Here is a 20,086-nt window from a genome sequence, read left to right as displayed (position 1 = left end):
TCTGTTACAGGAGATGTGAATGTTAGAGCTGTGCTGCTCTTGATTGTTTGTCTTGAAGATGGGCCTACTTTTTCACATTCCCCCTCTCTCTCTAAACCCCCCGTCCCCCATCAGGTTTACGAGGGTTGATCAACCTGGGCAACACGTGCTTCATGAACTGCATCGTCCAGGCCCTCACCCACACCCCCCTGCTGCGCGACTTCTTCCTGTCCGACAGGCACAAGTGTGAGATGCAGTCCAACTCCTGTCTGGTGTGTGAGATGTCCCAGCTCTTTCAGGAGGTATGGCCGGAGCTGGGGGGGGGTAGGGTGGCAATCTGCTCAATTCCGTAAAAAATCCCCAAATTCACCGCTTTTTCAGAAATGTTTGTTGTTGGAGAATCCCAGTTCCCGGAATCAGGAGGGAATAATCAGGGAGGGAGTCCTCCAACTGGGATTTCTGGGAAAGACTGGAATGTTGCAAACCTAGGGCGGTCAAATGCAGTCTTCTAGGGGTTTGGGAGGCCAAAGGAAAACATATGAGAGAGAATTACAGCCAGTCAGACATAGAAATGGAATGACTAACCACATCAAAACAGAATGTTCTCCCAGACTGACTGCAGAGGGGAGTCACTTACTGGATCATTGCTTTGTGGAGCTGGAGGGAAACAACTCTGTCTGAGAGAAATGAACTGAGTTCAACAAGAATGCCCTGCCATATTATACAGCTACAGTATTTGGCATTTCGTTTAACCTCAACTCACCAGTCTGTATGAGGGTGGGGGGATTGTCTGTCTGTCGGTCTCATCTGTCTCCATACTTATTTCAAAATGCTAGGCTCCTTACCAATCCTTCACAGTTCTGAATGTGTTGAGTTCAGTCAGTTGGTGAGATTACATCTACTAAACTCAATGCTCCCTGAACATTATAGAACTGGTGCTCAGGTGTCTGTCCCCCCCACTCTCTGGTGTGTATATACACTGAGTGTACAGAACGTTAGACCTGCTCTTTCCATGACATAGACAAGGCTTCAACATCCTTCTTTACTCTGTCTCCTCCCCTTCAGCTACACTGATTGAAGTGGATTTAACAAGTGACATCAGTAAGGGCTCATCGACTGACCAGGTGAATCCAGGGGAAAGCCGTGTCAGTGGTTAACAACTCCAGTCCTCCACTACCCCCGACAGCACACACTTTTGTTGTAGCCCCAGACAAACAACACCTGATTCAACTCATTGAGAGCCTGATGATGAGTGGACCAGTTGAATCAGCTGTTCAGATGTGACAGTGAAGGGTGAATTAACTGGTGTCTAGAGTAGACCCAAGGAGAAAAGTGAAAAGCATACCCTTGGAGAATATTTGTCATGCTACAATGGGAACTAGAATAAAAGTTTCAGAACAAACTTTGTGTGCTTGCTGAGAACTATTCAGCTAGAGAGCATATCTCTGTTCTTGTCCCTAAGAGCCAGACGCTCGCGCACACTTACTTCTCTTCCCTCTCTCCCAATCACGTTGCTCGTTCCTGCTCCACGCGTTCCTCCTTCCCTTTGAACCTGGAGCATGCAGCACCATCATCAGTACCAGGAAAGAGGGGCTGTTCCTCAGACTTTGTACCCACACATTGCTCCTCTCAGCCAGGGAGGAAATGGTCTTTGATCAGCCCCTCCCCGTCTTCCTTTTTATAGACTCTTTGGTTTGTCAGCCTGCTTCAAGCTGCAGCGGAGGACCAAAGAGCCTGTAAGATATAAGCTTGTTTGTGCGTGCGTGTGTTTCCTCAAGTCTCAATCAGGCCTCAGAGGGAGAGTCAGGAGATTAAAGGTGTGTGTGTGTGTGTGTGTGTGTGTGTGTGTGTGTGTGTGTGTGTGTGTGTGTGTGTGTGTGTGTGTGATAATAGGCTGGGCTTGGTTCTGCATTCAAGCAGAGCACTCCTTTCATTATGGTGTTCTCCATCTCACACCCTGACCTAGACTGTCAGTCATCCAATCCCCATAGCAACCTGGAGATTCAGCAGTCTGGTTTCACACACCCTCTCTGGAAGTTCAGTAACTAGCATTCACCAACAAATAATCGCATTTAATGTTCAAACAAAATTATTGCCTGAGGATCTTCTGAACTTCCCAATACCTTTCTGATGCATTTCAGTCACTTCAAACCATACTTCCTTCAGATTGACAGTATTTCTAAGTACTGTAAACTGATTGGTAATAGACTGTCAAAGCTCCAAATTAAAAAGTAAACATTGGCCATTGACTACAACACTTTTTTTACATGGTGGGATTCGTGAAATGTTTTGGATATCAAAATGGGGTCGCGGGCCCAGAACGGTTTGAACCCCTGTGCTAAGGTCTCAGCTGTATGAAGAAAAACATTCACTTTTCTGCTTTAGTGAAGATACAAGTTGAGTGTAGGTACTTTTAACAACATGGCTGCCAGATGTTAAATCTCTGTTCTCCAAATTTCCTACTTTCTCTCCACAGTTCTACTCGGGCCACCGTTGGCCCCACATTCCCTTCCGGCTGCTGCACCTGGTGTGGACTCACGCACGTCACTTAGCGGGCTACGAGCAACAGGATGCCCACGAGTTCCTCATCGCAGCGCTGGACGTGCTGCACCGGCACTGCAAAGGAGACACCACCCGTAAGTATCACTGTCCTGACTTATTACTTAAATACTGTGGGAAAGTTTCACTTAACAACTTACTGATAAATACACTATAGTACTGTATTATTGTTAAAGAGAAGTGACACTGAGGTTGAGCTATATTGTATCTCTTCAGTGTAACTGCACTCATGCAGTACAGACAGTGTGAGTTTACTGTAACTGAAGAGAGATGTTCTGATTCTTCTTGCGGAATAGAGACCAAAGTGGGTTTCATCAAGACTAAATGTATGAGATCTACACTGTAATTGTTTGGTTAAAAAGGGAATAATCTGTTAGCCTACAGTTGAAATAGGTTATAAGAGAGAAGTGATTTGGCACGTCTGTCTGCCTGCATAAATTCTGCATGCGCTGAATCCTCAGTCGTGTCAATTGAAACTCCACTTTAGCCGAGGAGACATGTCTGTGTCAAATCTACCCATAATGCAGTGTGTTGTCTGCACTCAGCACCAGTGGAAATGTACTGAAGGGGAAGAGTGAAGGGAAAGTGACAGGGCCACGCACTGAAGGGACCGAGAGGATTGTGGGGTGAATGACAATGTGCCCCACTGCACCGCCATGACACAGAGGGAGGGACCCGGCAGTAAGGAGGCCTCTGATTCGCCAGAATTGTAGAGGGAGTTTAGAGGTGCTAGACAGGCTTCACTGCTGTGGAGAGAGAGCCAGGGGAGGGGGGTGTGACAGAAAGCAGGGGGTTACAGAGGGGGAGGGGGTGACAGAGCGAGAAGGGGGGGAGTGAGTGAAAGAGTCCTTTAAAAGTGCAAAGGTGTCCACTGTGTTGATGTGTGCTCGCTCTCCATCTCTCTTTCTCTGTGTTCTGTTACCTAGGAGACGACAACGGGAAGAAGGCCAACAATCCAAACCACTGTAGCTGCATCATTGACCAAATTTTCACCGGAGGCCTCCAATCAGACGTCACCTGTCAAGTCTGCCAGTAAGTGTGCGTGTGAGCGCCTCATCCCATCTTCTTTGCACTAGCCAACATCCCTCATGTTCAAAATCTGGGTGTGGGGGGGAGGGGGGGGGGGTGAGAGAGTGTGGAAGAAGGAAAAGGTTGTATGTGTCAAGACTGCTAAAATACTCAGGTTTGACATTTTGACATCCTCTCAAAGGACTTCCTACATCGCCAAGAGGCAAGAACTCCCTTCCTCTGCTCTCACCTCCAATCCTCCTCCTTCCTCTGCCTACCTCCCATCCTCCTCCATCTTACCCCCTCCTCCCTTGCCCTTCTCCCTCTGATCTCAGCTACCTCCCTCCATCCTTTTCCCCCAACATTACCCTGATTTAGCAGTCTGGAGTGACCCTTTTCTAACCTGCTCTCATCTTTACCATTCTCCCAACACTGCCCCTTCACTGCACTCCTCTCATATTTAAGTCATGTCCTCCCCTCCTGGTGTAGCTGCTGTTGGGAGGTGGTTCTCTAGATCTTGGGCTGTCCTGTCACATTTACACAGAGCTCAGTGTACTGTAGTGCACTCGACTGCACACTATTGCACTCTACACAGTGCAACACGGCTAGCCAGGCTCAGCCACACCTGGCCACACACAACTGTCGTGACGTTGTATTAGTTAATGTGACGACTGTTGCTCATCGAATGATTAACGGTTTATAATTGCGTGATTAAATGAATTAAGCGATGAATCAAGCAATTATTAACTCATCAACCTGGGGCACCATGGGAACAGTATTTTGATTGAGTTTCTATTTCCCAAATTAACTCAAAGGATATCAGAATATCGATTTTACAACAGTCGCTAAATTAATCAGTTTCCTCTACAGTCTCATTCTGAACGTCGCATAATCCGGGAATCTGCACGGACCCGGGCTTCACCAATGAGTTTACCACACCAATCTTAGTTGATTATTTATTTACTAGCAAGCTAAAATGATGATAAAAATACACATACACAAAACACAGTCTAGATATTGATTAGGACTTAGTATAACGGGCCAACACACTATGGCGCGTTACCCAAAATGGGGATTTAAAAGAGAGAGAAATCAAGAAAGTACACGAGAGAAATATACATTTGGGTTCATTTGTCAGCCATGCTTATTTAAACCTAGCCTTGCCCCGAACTGCCGCTCTTATGGGTCAGAATATAATGATGTAATTACGTGTTGGAGGTCTCAGGTGGGAAGCTCCGCGTGTGTCGTTTAGGCTTCTCAATGACGCACTTCTCCGGCGCAACTCTCTGGTTGTCCTCACGATGTCAGTGTCCTTCTTGGCTAAGTGGTCTGATCCCTCGCCCTTGATCTGAAAGGGGTCTTCTGAGGACAGACAGCTCTGTAGCTCAGAGCTCACAGCTTCGGACTCGAACGGTGTATATACCACGATTCAATGGAGAGTGTGGTTCGGCTTGAATTCACCCGCTTAGACACAGCTACTCGTCCGTAGCTCGTGTAGAAAAAGATTTATTTGTCTTCAACCTTGTGTTTCGTTTTGGGGTTCGTTGACTTTGTTGGACCTTAGCTGCAGCTTGGGGTCACTTAGTCTCCTATGTTAATTCTTCACTCTCCTGTCTTATACCCTAGGGTCAGAAGTGGGCGTAACCGCCTTTAGGGCAATTCTCTGGGCGGACCAAGTAAAGGGGCAAGGCCTAGATTTGACTAAAATCCTATTTTAGACACTACCTTCACATCTCATCTTTACCAAAACATTCTCTTTGATTTGGATATTTTCCACACAACGTACAATGTATAAACATCAGCCATATACTGGGAAAACTCTTAAAGGTACAATATTTTCATAATAACGTCATCTCTTAACCTTTAATAACAATTCAAAAGTTACATACATTTTCATATTCCACCTCTCGTCATGACCACCATTGTGGCTGACGGAAAGCATTGTTCCAAAGTCCCTTTATTGCATGTTTTAATGTTCTGAGGCCAGTTCTCCATAGTGAGAGGACAAAGGAATTTCTCAGTGGCCTAAGGTTTATTATGGCGTGAGGGGTCATAAAACCCCCACATCTTCAGACCCCTAGATCTCTCCTCCTCTGTTGGGGTTTTGGGAGATAATCTGTAGGGTGGTGGTCTCCTCTACCCTGACCTGATCAGGACAGTCATAACAGTCCCCCTCTGGTAGGTTCAACTTGGAATGATTCTGCATGTTGCAACCCACCATAAGAATGACCATCGGATGTCCTGGTCTGTGGATCATCAGAGCAGCCCCCCCCCCTTTGGTGGTTCACCCTGGTAGGCTTTCCGCAAGCTGTGGATCACCACCAGAATGGACCTAGGAGGTCTGGCAGTGGCTCTGTGTTCCGGCCCGTCGTCCGGTTATCCCGGCTAGTGGACCTAGGCAGTAACTTGGCAGACGTTAATAATGCACAACACTCAGGCAATACATCATTACATTTCCTCCCCAAACGAGCGGCGTCTTGGCTCTAAGGCTTCCTAAGTGTCAAAGGTAATGAAACGAAAAATTTGAATAAAAACATAAAAGTATACAAAATATGTCTACCACACCTTAATCATCTAATATGGACTATGTTCTATATATGTCCAAGGTCTAGGCTAAATAGCTCTATCATGGCATTGTCTCTAATGTCATGTCTAGGGTGATCCTACTTGCAGGTGGGTAGTTAAGGCACTTGGAAAAACTTGGCCCCTGAAGGCCAAAGCTTACATTAGGGACATTACTGGGCTGACCTAGCGAGTTCGGGAGAGGAGGCTGGGACTGGGCCCTGTAAGAGGGTTTCCGGATCCATTGCCAACTTTCCAAAAATCGGGATCGCTTCCGTCCCACGGGTGATCCTAGTATAAGACCTCATTAGGTCTTCCATTGCACGTGTGCGCCTGTGTACGTAGTAGGTGCACACGCCAAGGGGAAATGAGACCAAGGATCATAGTCACAGTCAGGATACTGTCCGGCACCGTCCAAGAGCGGGCGACAGACCAATCTTTTGGTCTGTAGTCAGTCGGGTCAACTAACAGTGCCTCATCCAGTACGCTAAGATCAACAGTCATGGGTCCCTCGTACTGGATTTGGTATTGAATGGCTTGTGGTAACTCAAGGGAACGTTTAGCAAAAGCGTCCGGCATTTCAATCTCTGTGTCTATCCGGTCGTCGGGAAGGTGGTATAGAGCGAGGTCGTCTACGTGAATAATCGCCCCCTCTGGTACCGTAACAAAAACAGTCTGGTTGGGGAGGTTCAATTCGGTGATGGAGTCATGGCGTTCGTAAGTCATAGTGGCGGACGCGAACGGTGTGTTGACCAACCATCGGTTCCCTACCACCTCCACTTGTGTGGTGGTGGCCCCATCCCTGGCTGCTAGTTTGGCTCTACAGCGTTCTTCGCTGGTGATAGCTTTAATACCACAAAGACGCTCGGTGTTATCCCTGACAAATGGTTTGCTAGGACAAAGGTAGTGGACATCTTTGGTTAGAGTGCACATTAGCAGGTTAGGGGTGAGATAGAAATCTGGGTTGTTTTCCTGGTAAGCTACAACTGGGGGCGTGGCAATCTTTACGTGGGTACTGTCGCGCCAAAATCCTACATTGAGAACCGTTTTCAATCTATAGATATTCTCCAGTTCAACAACCGGCAGCGTCAGTAGAAAACCCACTTCATTACGATCAACATGAACGTGTATTGGGATGGCCGACCCCAGACTATAGGCCAAATGTGACTGTAACGGCCTTATCGTGGTTGAAGTAGCTGAGGTCAATATGTCGTGCACCATTGAGAGGGGCACTAGATATGAGGGGATTCTATTCATGGCCAAGTGGTCCATAGAAGAGCTAACTTCACGGAGAAAATCCTCCAGTAACAATCGAACCAATTGGACATGGGCATAGTCATGGTTCATGACCTCTGCTAGCTTTCCTACAGACAGGATAGTTTTGTTCAGGAGAGTAGCGTGTGTGTTGACCACCAGAATAGTGTCCTGGAGAGACTTTCCCACATGTTGCAACCTAAGGGCCTGTGCCTTCATCTGCTGCTGGATAAGTGGCATCTCTTCAGTAATCTCCCTAACATTCCTCTTGACTGTGGCTAGACTGACTGCGTTGACGGCAGTGGTACCTAGGGCAAATAGTGACCCTACGGCTGCCCCTATCGATAGTAGCGCCCCGACGAATCGTTTTTCTCGCCTGGGCTCAGCTAGTTCTGACTGTGTTACTGTGAACTTTTGGAGTTGGGCCAACATATGGGCAGTGTCTAGCTGGGCGTGCTTAATTGCCTGGCTGGTCCAGTCAGCCCCGGCCCAACTCAAATGCGCCGCAGGTGGAATGTGTTGGCGGTACACATTCTCTGCATCTAGGCGGACATATACCCTCTGCGTGTGTACTCGGCAGTTAGTTATGAGGAGTCCTGGATCGTCGCAGAGAACGATTCCCGTAGGGGGTCCGTTCGTGATTACGTCTGCTGGGTTGGTTTTGACCTGGGCGCAGAGTGTCAGGATCATCCAAAGGAACTCCATCCTACAGAAACGCATAATCAGAGATTGTTGGATTATTTCAGTTATTTGTATTCGTAAACAAAAATTGTTTTGACAACTATTTTTCTGTTTTTCTTATTTTTAATCAGTACAGCGCAGGACGATATCACTAGTGACAACAGATGTATATCTGGTAGCTGGGAAGAGAATAAAAGATATTAGGTGCAACGTACTGGTCTCCTGGAAGGGATCAGCTGAGGGTACTTAAGAATTTTCTTAGTACCTCTGGTTTTGCTAGGGTTTTTATCTATTCGGTGCTGGCTAGCACCCCTTCTATTCCCATGGGGGGAGTGTACAACTTGATTTGGTTCCGGTGGACCCACTTTAATGTGGCGTTTTGTCGACCTTTGCTGATTTTGATCTGGTAAGCTACAGGTGATAGCTTCACCACAATCTCGTGTGGCCCCGTCCAGTGGGGCAGGAACTTTGTTGCGACGCCCGCGGGTTTGGTGTATATGTAGTACCACACCTTATCTCCGACCTCGAACACCTGGTGTGAGGCTTTTTTGTCGTAATAGGTCTTGTCACCTTCTGCACTTCTTTCCAATTGTCCTTGAGCGTACGCAAAGGTAGTCTGGAGATGGTTCCGCAAGTCGGTCACGTATTGATGAGCCGTGTAGGTGGCTGCGGCGACATCTCCCGGTTGGTTCAGGAGATGCAGTGGAAGGGTCATTTGCCGGCCCGTCATCATCTCAAAGGGTGTCATTCCCGTAGACCTGTTGCGTGTGGCTCTGATTGCCATCAGTACCAATGGGAGTTTGAGGTCCCAATCTTTGTGGTTGGCTGCCACATATTTCCTCAAGATTCTGACAATTGATTGGTTGCTCCTTTCTACCCCCCCCCCCCCGAGCTCCTAGGGTGGTACGCAATGTGTAGTTTAGCTTTGACTCCCAGGAGTTTCCACAGTTCGGTCATTACAGCTGCCGAAAAGTGGGTTCCTCTGTCGCTGTCCACGGTTTCTCCTGGCAGGCCGAAACGACAAAACGTGGTTTAGCAAAAGAACGGCAGTGGTTTCCGCTGTGTCATTGGTCGCCGGCAGGCACTCCACCCACTTTGTGAATGTGCAAGTCACTGTGAGGAGGTACTTGTTGCCTCTGGCCGACCTGGCAACTGGGCCGACCCAGTCGATCTGGATCGAGCTCCAGGGGTAAGACACACCCTTGCGTTGCAGGGGTGCTCTGTGAAGTGGCTTGGTGGGTTTAAACTGGCAGCAAACTAGACACCCCCTCACGTATCGTGCCACGTCTTGTTCCTTGTGAGGCCAGTGGGCCACCTGTCGCAATGTTTCACATGTAGCCTTGACCCCCCTATGGCCTCCACATGGCTCGTCGTGGGCATGAGCTATCATTATCCCCCTCTGTGTTTTAGGAACCACCCACCTTCGAGCGGTGTCGGTTTCTGAAACATACACCAATAGGTCATCTACAAGTGTGAGGTGCTGTTTAGTTGCGTACAGCGAACGCAAGTCGTGTGAACCTGCCAAAGCCATTTCGGACACTGGGTGGTTGACAGGATCCGACAGGAATGCCATCAAAGTGGCGAGGGACTCATCTTGGTGTTGCATTGCTACCAGGTCGCCATTCATGAATGAATGCGTTAGCAGCACATTATGTTCGTGCGAAGACGTTTTCCGTGGTGCTACATGGCTACGCGTTACCGCAGACACCATAGCTTCCTCAGTGGGTTTCTCGTCTCGAGCATCAAACACCCAAGGGGTGCCGTGAATTGCACCAGATTTCGCCATGCTGTCAGCATGGTCGTTGCCAAGTTTGTCACGACCAGGTGATTTGGAGTGTCCCTTGACTTTCTTCCAATACACCTGTATGTCGTGTTTGGTGATGAGGTCATCACAAGCTAGAATGAGCTCTTTGTTTTTCACCTCTTTACCACTTGAAGTAGTCATGTGCTTTTGTTTCCAAAACGGCAAGTGGCATAAGAAGGTGAGTCTCGCGTAGTTTGAGTCGGTGCAGATCGCCAGTTCTGCCAATTCGTGTTTTACCGCTGTTTGCAGGGTGATCAGCACGCCAGCCACTTCTGCAAACTGGCTGGTCTTGTTGCCGAGCTGAAATTGAAGTGGTTTGCACGGAATGTCGTTGTGCCATACCAATCCCACCCCAGCTTGCAAGTGGTCTAGATGGCGGTAAGAACAGCCATCTACAAATGCCATCGGCATGTCGAGACACACGTTCTCTTCGAAATAGTCATGGTTCGAAGGCAATGGCCGAGCGATGTCACGCGGGGGTGGTCCGGAGTCGGTTTCATCGTCACCACAGTGTTGACACACCGCCAAAGCACTGCCCAAAGGCAGGTTTTTTGCTTTTGCGTAGTTGATTACTACATCATGGCTCTGCAGCGTCATGAGCCAAGCCGCTATCCTGCTGTTGTGTACAGCACCCTCACGGATTCGTTGGCTTTTCAGAAAAGTCACAGGCTGGTGACATGTTTCTATGATCACCTTCTGTCCGCCGACATAACTGGTGAAGTGTTTGATTGCCCAGACTGTCGACAGCAGTGCTTTTTCGCAGTCTGAGTATTTGTGTTCGGCGGGGTTGAGTGTTTTGCTCGCGTAAGCAACCACACGTTTGTCTTGGTCGTATTTTTGGTACAACCCAGCGCTAAGGCAGTGCTCTGAGAAACCGACTTCCAAAAATAATGTCTTGTCTTTGTTGGGGTATACCAGGCAGGGTGCCTCGCAAAGCAGGTTTTTCAAGGAAGCCACCGCTTCGTTGTGAGTGGCATCCCAAACGAATGGGGTGTCTTTCTGAAGAAGGTGAGTCAACGGTTTTGACAAGTCGGCGTAGTTTTCGATGAATTGACGGGAGTAATTACATACTCCCAAGAAGCTGCGCACCTCGTGAAGGTTTGTAGGTGTTTTGATGTTGCGGACTGCTTGGATTCGGTTAGACTGTGGCAGGATGCCCTCGGCACCCACCAGAAGCCCAACGTAGTTTACCTTGGTCCTGCACCATTGTCCTTTCATGATGGCCAACTTAGCCCCTGCAGTCCCGAGTTGGGTGAGAACGTGGTCCATTTCATTGAGGTGATGTGACCAAGTCTCACTTCTCATGAGAACGTCGTCCACGTAAATTATCGTCCCCCTAGAGGCTGCGTCTGGCATCGCCTTGTGCAGGAAGATGTTGAACTCTGAGGGGGAGTTCGCATACCCGAATGGGCAACGATTGAACGTGAAGAGCTTGTTCGAGAAAGAGAAAGCCAACTTGTGTTGGTCACGCGGGTCGACTGTCATGGTCCAGAAACCATTTGCCACGTCGACGGTGGAGAAGTACTTGGCGTTTGCCACCTTTGGCAACTCTTGGTCGAGCTGTGTCATTGGCCAACGAGACAACGGAACCAGTTTGTTGAGTTGTCTATAGTCAATGGTAAGACGCCATTTACCCGTTGGTTTCAGAACGGGCCACACGGGAGCGCTGTACGTACTGTTACATTCCCTGATTATCCGTTTAGCTAATAAGGAATCGATAATCTCTTGTACTGCTGCGTATGCTGCGAGCGGGATTTTGTATTGTCTAACAAACGTAGGAGTTGCTCCGGGTGGCGTAGGAATACGCACCACGTGGATACCCGTAACCCCGCAATCCAACGAGTCTGTCGACCAGATCTCACTGTGTTTATTAAACAATTCTCTCAACTGATGGCGTTCAGTGTCATTGACAAGAGCATCAGCCTCCGACAGTAGTTGTATTACCTGTGCATGGAAACCAGGATATGGTTCGGCGACATTGTACAGGTCTTCATCGGGTGGTGACGGCATGTCACTTTTGGAAGAGTCATCGGTTGTTACCTCACGAGTGTACTTCGCATGCCGGAGGAGACGCAATATCATCCTCCGTGACGATGGAGTATATTAACAGGTTGCTGTCAGGATCGACATCCAGCCGGAACGCCGATGTGTCGTCCAGTGGCAATACGGGAGTTAGTGCTATTGCTTTTGACTGACAAGTAAACAGTGTACCTCCCTCACCATCTAGGTCTAGGGAGGACGGAAGAGGCCCAATCACGGGAACAACTAGTTCAAAATCATGGAAGGAGTAATCGATCAATGTTCCTAGCTGAGTGTGCCGAGGAATGGAAATATCCGCTTGAGTCAGATTTTGTACCAGGAGGTAAGTGGATCTAGCGGTTAGTTCCAACAGTGGGTTGCCATTGATAATTAGCCCCAAGTCGAATAGTTTTGGAGAGGGTTGGAAGAACGCAGTGGTGCCTTCCATCCGGTATCCGGGCGCCAGGTTCAGTCTTACAGAAACCTCTGTGGTTCTTGCCGGTATCAACATGGCGGACTCAGTTATCGCCTTGCAAGCTTCAGGAATAGTCTGCCCGGAAGCCATTCGCACCGGGTCGAAAGACAAGGCATGTTGGTTTGGCTGCGCCAAAGACCAAAGAACTTGGTGTATGGTATCAAGTTTAACACCCAATCTTACCAAGATATCCGCTCCCACATAGACTGTATGTGGGAGGTCCGCGACAACCAGTAGGTAGTGGGATAATTCCTTGGTTCCAATGCGGATCGATAGCGCACACACCCCTATTGCGGTGAGTGTTGTCTGGGGAGTCGTTCCCAGTGGAAATCTAAAAGTTTTCGGCACAAGGGGATGGCAGTTAGCTGTTTTCGAAATTTCGTTGAACATTTCCAAACTGATTGCGGATTTTTCTGATCAGGTGGCCAGCCTGGTATCCTCAGCCATAGTGCCGTCAGGCACACGCCCCCTATCAGAGGAGGGCGGTAAGTGTCGGCTGGTGAATCACCCAAGCCGCACAAGAAAACCTCATGTTCGGTTAAGTTCCGAGTCGAACTCACATTGTCATTTGCCACAAATGGCGGGCTCATGGTCAAGTTCATCGGGTTTGCGTCAGATGCTGACGTCGGACCCACGTCGTTGCACAATGTATGGCAGGTAGCCTTGGAAGAATGCGGCGAAGTCAACGGAGTTGGCATAGGTATTTGTGACCAGATTTGATTGGTTTTCCAATCCATTAGTGGTACCAGACGGTCAATTAAATCACTCCCAATCAGCATCCGTTCGATTTCGATGCTAGTCACATACACGGGGTGTATCAGTGACACGCTTTCGAAGTTGAGTTTAAGTAGGAGACGTTTGGTTAGGGGCGAGGTAGCTTGAGTGAAACCTCGAAGATTCGTATCGCAATGTTCCGTTTTCAACCAACGTTTTGTTGGGTCCACTGCCCTTTTTAGTTCATCCAGCAAGGTTTCGGATATGAGGGAAATTGTCGAACCCGAATCTATCAGAGCGTGACAGGTCACACAGTCCTCCAGGACTGTTCTAAGGTATGGCCTGTTCGAGTTGGTTTTTCTCGTCATATCCCCAACAAAATGGAGTGGGTTGGGAGAACGGAGCGGTTTGTAATCTGCGTCGATTTCCAAGACAGATAAGTCACCTACGTGACCCAGTGTTGTCCTCTATCGGAATGGGAGAGGAATCATCTGTTGCGAAGCTGCTTATCTCGTGCATGTCCACCTCCGTGTCCAAGTCTGTAGACAAAACCTGTGGGCTTGTGTCTAGAACGGGCGGTACCTGGACAGGGATTTGAGTGGGGGCGGGGGTAATGGAAATGTTTGCGTCCTCTTGAATTGCATGAATTTCGGCGGACTCGGTTTCCAACGATTTTACGACTAGTCATGAGGACTTATCCTTTTCCTCTTTCTCAAATTTCTTACGATGCAGTACATCTTTTATCAGAGCTTCTATATCATTTCGGTTAGCGTTTAAATCATTGTTGAACACTTTGTCTGCAGCTTTTGGAATAGAGCATTATTGCTTTGAGTGGTTTCATTCACAACCGCTTGCAGGGCATCAATTTGCTCACCCCGTTTTCTAGCTAGCTCGTCCGATTCATCTAGTTTCGCGTGGACTTCATCGTATTTAGTTTTAGCTAAACCGAGTTGTTCTTTTAGAATACGGACTTGGTCAAGAGTTTGTTCGCGTTCTTTGTTATAAGTGTTAGACAGATCTTCCAATTTATCTGTTCTCACACACAGTTCCTCGGCTAGCAGTAGCTTATCTTTTTTGGCTTTTGATGCCAGCTCCCTGGTTCTCTCCACCTGTACCCTGAACTCCCCAGCTTCCTGCTCGTGCCTCTGCTGGGCACTGAGGTACTGGTGCACTGTCCATCTCTGCTGGTGGGCATAGTTGAGGGCTAAACTGGAGAGAACCTTCACAAGGCCTCCGCCTGATGGTCTATTTTGAAGAGCGTCTGTCGCAATGTCTGCATTTTTCTCGCTTATGGCATTGAAATCTAACATTTTCAGCCCCTCGGCATAGTTAGGATTTGCATCGTTGCTGAGGTCCGCGATCAATCTTTCCGTGGGTGAAGGTCCGCTGATTAGAGGGGAAATGGGTGGAAACCCATCTGATGGATTGCTCATTATTATGATTGTCAGTTATTTCAATTTACGTAATGTTTGGGTTTTTTAGTTGGAGGATGCAAACACGATTTAACTTAGTTTGTAAACGTCAATGAATCATCAAGACTGGGTCAGTAATGTGAGTTGGTTATTACCGAACTTGCCAAAACAGGTTTAATTGATTAAATCGATTTTAATGAAAAATCTAACCTGTATAGGCTATTTGGGAATTTTAATTTTAATTCACCTGAAAGAGTTGCTATCTCTAAGTTAACGTTGAGAAGTTTAACTATGTCTCATTGGTTAGAACACATTAGTTTGCGTATTATTCCAATAACCACCTTGGACAGGTAGTGTAGCAATTTAATGTATATTAAATTGAGCGAGACAATGATATCCAATCAGTTGAGACTGGTTAGATATCGTACAGCATAACCTGAATTATTTAAAAATAATTACTGGTGATTCTTCACCACCGGAGGTCACTGTTAACACAAGCTAAAATCGACAGGGTACCAGTGAAAATAGAATTTTACAATACTGTTAAAAAGTCTACCTAAACACCATTAAGCTGGTAAAACAGCTTTAATCTATTAATCAATTTGAATGATTAGTCAACCCCGTATAGGCTAAAGGAATTAGCTTTAATTAACCTGAATTAGTTGCTATATCTAAGTTAACGTTGAAAAGTGTAACTATGTCTCATTGGTTATGGCACATTCGTGTGTGTATTATTCCCATAACCAACCTGGAAAGGTAGTGTATCAATTTAATGTATGTATAAAATTGAACAAGACAATGATATCTAATCAGTTAAGACTGGTTTGATATCCTACAGCGTAACCTGACTTATTTCACGAAAAATGACTGGCGATTCTTCGCCAGAGGTTACGGATAGCCCCAGCTGAGATCTCACAGGATTCCTGCCTAACGCGGGAATTCACTATGAACAAAGAGGAAAACAAAAATGGCTGCTACCCCTTTGTTAGCCTAGCATCTGGCGCAATGCTTAGCTTTCCTTGCGCGGGGTTTCCCCCCTCGCCGCACAAGGGAAGTTCCCTCCAACAAGTGAACAGGTTTACTTGGTGACGTCTCACGTTCAACCCTTAACCTCTTCCCGTTTACCAAACGCGAGAGGTAGAGAGATAATAACTTCGCTTCGGTCAAACGAATAGATCTACTCTAATTTCCGTAATGGCTGGCTCATATGTCCTCTGCTCTAGGAATTACTTATGACCGAGTCAGATCACTCCTGAAAGCGATCGACAGAAATAACACTACGTTAGGCCCAACGAGTATTATTTCTCAGAATGCCTACATCGGCTGGTACATATGTCCTAGCTCGTAGCATTCAGTAGACCCCCCTTCACACTGCTTTGGTCAGATATACAACCGGGGTCGTTCTATTCCGACCAGTATCTGGGTGAAATGGACCGACACACACACTTCTCTCGCGCACTAGTCCTGCCTATAGCTATTGATGGAATGTATGTATCTTGCTACACAATTGATATGGAATAACCCAACAGTGCGGCCTAGTCCTATCTTAGACTCCTCACAGGGGGCGCCATATGTCGTGACGTTGGTATTTGTTAATGTGACGACTGTTGCTCATCGAATGATTAACGGTTTATAATTGCGTGATTAAATGAATTAAGCGATGAATCAAGCAATTATTAACTCATCAACCTGGGGCACCCTGGGAACAGTATTTTGATTGAGTTTCTATTTCCCAAATTAACTCAAAGGATATCAGAATATCGATTTTACAACAGTTGCTAAATTAATCAATTTCCTCTACAGTCTCATTCTGAACGTCGCATAATCCGGGAATCTGCACGGACCCGGGCTTCACCAATGAGTTTACCACACCAATCTTAGTTGATTATTTATTTACTAGCAAGCTAAAATGATGATAAAAATACACATACACAAAACACAGTCTAGATATTAGTAGTAGACTTAGTATAACGGGCCAACACACTATGGCGCGTGTTACCCAAAATGGGGATTTAAAAGAGAGAGAAATCAAGAAAGTACACGAGAGAAATATACATTTGGGTTCATTTGTCAGCCATGCTTATTTAAACCTAGCCTTGCCCCGAACTGCCGCTCTTATGGGTCAGAATATAATGATGTAATTACGTGTTGGAGGTCTCAGGTGGGAAGCTCCGCGTGTGTCGTTTAGGCTTCTCAATGACGCACTTCTCCGGTTCAACTCTCTGGTTGTCCTCACGATGTCAGTGTCCTTCTTGGCTAAGTGGTCTGATCCCTCGCCCTTGATCTGAAAGGGGTCTTCTGAGGACAGACAGCTCTGTCGCTCAGAGCTCACAGCTTCGGACTCGAACGGTGTATATACCACGATTCAATGGAGAGTGTGGTTCGGCTTGAATTCACCCGCTTAGACACAGCTACTCGTCCGTAGCTCGTGTAGAAAAATATTTATTTGTCTTCAACCTTGTGTTTCGTTTTGGGGTTCGTTGACTTTGTTGGACCTTAGCTGCAGCTTGGGGTCACTTAGTCTCCTATGTTAATTCTTCACTCTCCTGTCTTATACCCTAGGGTCAAAAGTGGGCGTAACCGCCTTTAGGGCAATTCTCTGGGCGGACCAAGTAAAGGGGCAAGGCCTAGATTTGACTAAAATCCTATTTTAGACACTACCTTCACATCTCATCTTTACCAAAACATTCTCTTTGATTTGGATATTTTCCACACAACGTACAATGTATAAACATCAGGCATATACTGGGAAAACTCTTAAAGGTACAATATTTTCATAATAACGTCATCTCTTAACCTTTAATAACAATTCAAAAGTTACATACATTTTCCACCTCTCGTCATGACCACCATTGTGGCTGATGGAAACCATTGTTCCAAAGTCCCTTTATTGCATGTTTTAATGTTCTGAGGCCAGTTCTCCATAGTGAGAGGACAAAGGAATTTCTCAGTGGCCTAAGGTTTATTATGGCGTGAGGGGTCATAAAACCCCCACATCTTCAGACCCCTAGATCTCTCCTCCTCTGTTGGGGTTTTGGGAGATAATCTGTAGGGTGGTGGTCTCCTCTACCCTGACCTGATCAGGACAGTCATGACTCAACACAGAAGCTAGCTCCTATATACCTGGCCGTAGGGCTGGCTCCTGTATACCTGGCCGTAGGGCTGGCTCCAGTATACCTGGCCGTAGGGCTGGCTCCAGTATACCTGGCCGTAGGGCTGGCTCCAGTATACCTGGCCGTAGGGCTAGCTCCAGTATACCTGGCCGTAGGGCTAGCTCCAGTATACCTGGCCGTAGGGCTAGCTCCAGTATACCTGGCCGTAGGGCTAGCTCCAGTATACCTGGCCGTAGGGCTAGCTCCAGTATACCTGGCCGTAGGGCTAGCTCCAGAATACCTGGCCGTAGGGCTTGCTCCAGAATACCTGGCCGTAGGGCTAGATCCAGAATACCTGGCCGTAGGGCTAGCTCCAGAATACCTGGCCGTAGGGCTAGCTCCAGTATTTTTTATTTTACCTTTATTTAACCTGTTAGGGCTAGGGGGCAGTATTTGCACGGCTGGATAAAAAAATGTACCCGATTTAATCTGGTTACTAATCCTACCCAGTAACTAGAATATGCATATACTTATTATATATGGATAGAAAACACCCTAAAGTTTCTAAAACTGTTTGAATGGTGTCTGTGAGTATAACAGAACTCATTTGGCAGGCAAAACCCTGAGACATTTTCTGACAGGAAGTGGATACCTGATGTGTTGTATTACCTTTAAACCTATGCCATTGAAAAACACAGGGGCTGAGGAATATTTTGGCACTTTCTATTGCTTCCACCAGATGTCACCAGCCTTTACAAAGTGTTTTGAGTCTTCTGGAGGGAGATCTGACCGAACAAGAGCCATGGAACGATGATGGCCCATTAGACACCTGGCGCGCGAGTTCATGTTGGGTACCCTCGTTCCAATACGTTATAAAAGAGAATGCATTCGTCCACCTTGAATATTATTCATGTTCTGGTTAAAAAAGGCCCTAATGATTTATGCTATACAACGTTTGACATGTTTGAACGAACGTAAATATATTTTTTCCCCTCGTTCATGAAGTGAAGTCCGGCGGGCTTAGATCATGTGCTAACAAGACGGAGATTTTTGGACATAAATGATGAGCTTTTTTGAACAAAACTACATTCGTTATGGACCTGTGATACCTGGAAGTGACATCAGATGAAGAGAATCAAAGGTAATGGATTATTTACATAGTATTTTCGATTTTAGATCTCCCCAACATGGCGGCTAGTCTGTATCGCAACGCGTATTTTTCTGGGCGCAGTGCTCAGATTATTGCAAAGTGTGATTTCCCAGTAAGGTTATTTTTAAATCTGGCAAGTTGATTGCGTTCAAGAGATGTAAATCTATAATTCTTTAAATGACAATATAATATTTTACCAATGTTTTCTAATTTTAATTATTTAATTTGTGGTGCTGACTTGAATGCCGGTTATTGGAGGGAAACGATTTCCTGAACATCAACGCCACAGTAAAACGCTGTTTTTGGATATAAATATGAACTTGATATAACTAAAAATGCATGCATTGTCTAACACAATGTCCTAGGAGTGTCATCTGTTGGAGATTGTAAAAGGTTAGTGCATAATTTTAGCTGATTTTATGGTTTTGGTGACGCCTGTCTTTGAATTGGCACAACATTACACACAACTCTTGTAAATGTACTGTCCTAACATACTCTAAATTTATGCTTTCGCCGTAAAACCTTTTTGAAATCGTAAAACGTGGTTAGATTAAGGAGATGTTTATCTTTCAAAGGGTGTAAAATAGTTGTATGTTTGAAAAATTTGAATTTTGACATTTATTTGGATTCAAATTTGCCGCTCTTGAAATGCACCTGCTGTTGATGGAGTGCACCACGGGTGGGACGCTTGCGTCCCACCTAGCCCATAGAGGTTAACTAGGCAAGTCAGTTAAGAACAAATTCTTATTTACAATGACAGCCTAGGAACAGTGGGTTAACTGCCTTGTTCAGGGGCAGAACAACAGATTTTTACATTGTCAGCTCGGGGATTCGATCTTGCAACCTTTCAGTTACTAGTCCAACTCCCTAACCACTAGGCTACCTGTCGTATACCAGGAGACTGTAAGTCGCTCTGGATAAGAGCATCTGCTAAATGACGTAAATGTAAATGGTTAGCTCTTTAGCTACAGTACTTCTTCACTATGTCTACTTGCAGCTTGTGCTCATGGCTTGGGTCCATTATACTTACAAGGAATAATCTCTGTTTTACCTCACTCACTCCAGAACTACATGATTAGATGCTATACCTAAATAAGGCTAACTACCCAAACCACAGTCAGACCCTCCAACAGTGGTAATAGCCCCCTACTGGACGGAGACGGTGGTAATAGGCCCCCTACTGGACGGAGACGGTGGTAATGGCCCCCTACTGGACGGAGACGGTGGTAATGGCCCCCTACTGGACGGACACGGTGGTAATGGCCCCCTACTGGACGGACACGGTGGTAATGGCCCCCTACTGGACGGAGACGGTGGTAATGGCCCCTACTGGACGGAGACGGTGGTAATGGCCCCCCTACTGGACGGAGACGGTGG

The 20,086-nt window shown here is 46.7% G+C and overlaps 1 protein-coding gene across 3 annotated transcripts in view; it reads left to right on the top strand.

The window, feature by feature from the left end:
* LOC106606419 (ubiquitin carboxyl-terminal hydrolase 22) overlaps positions 1 to 20,086 on the top strand; it is a 100,421-nt gene that overhangs the window by 58,183 nt on the left and 22,152 nt on the right. For all 3 annotated transcript variants that reach the window (XM_045719857.1, XM_045719856.1, XM_045719855.1), the window contains 3 exons: positions 115 to 281; positions 2,456 to 2,615; positions 3,465 to 3,570. In XM_045719857.1, coding sequence (XP_045575813.1) covers positions 115 to 281; positions 2,456 to 2,615; positions 3,465 to 3,570 — 433 coding nt within the window. The remainder of the gene's footprint in view (positions 1 to 114; positions 282 to 2,455; positions 2,616 to 3,464; positions 3,571 to 20,086) is intronic.

This window comes from Salmo salar, chromosome ssa06, assembly GCF_905237065.1.
Source record: "Salmo salar chromosome ssa06, Ssal_v3.1, whole genome shotgun sequence".
NCBI classification, from domain to species: Eukaryota; Metazoa; Chordata; class Actinopteri; order Salmoniformes; family Salmonidae; genus Salmo; species Salmo salar.
The sequence above is the reverse complement of the archived record's forward strand: the minus strand, read 5'-3'. Positions and strand labels throughout refer to the sequence as shown.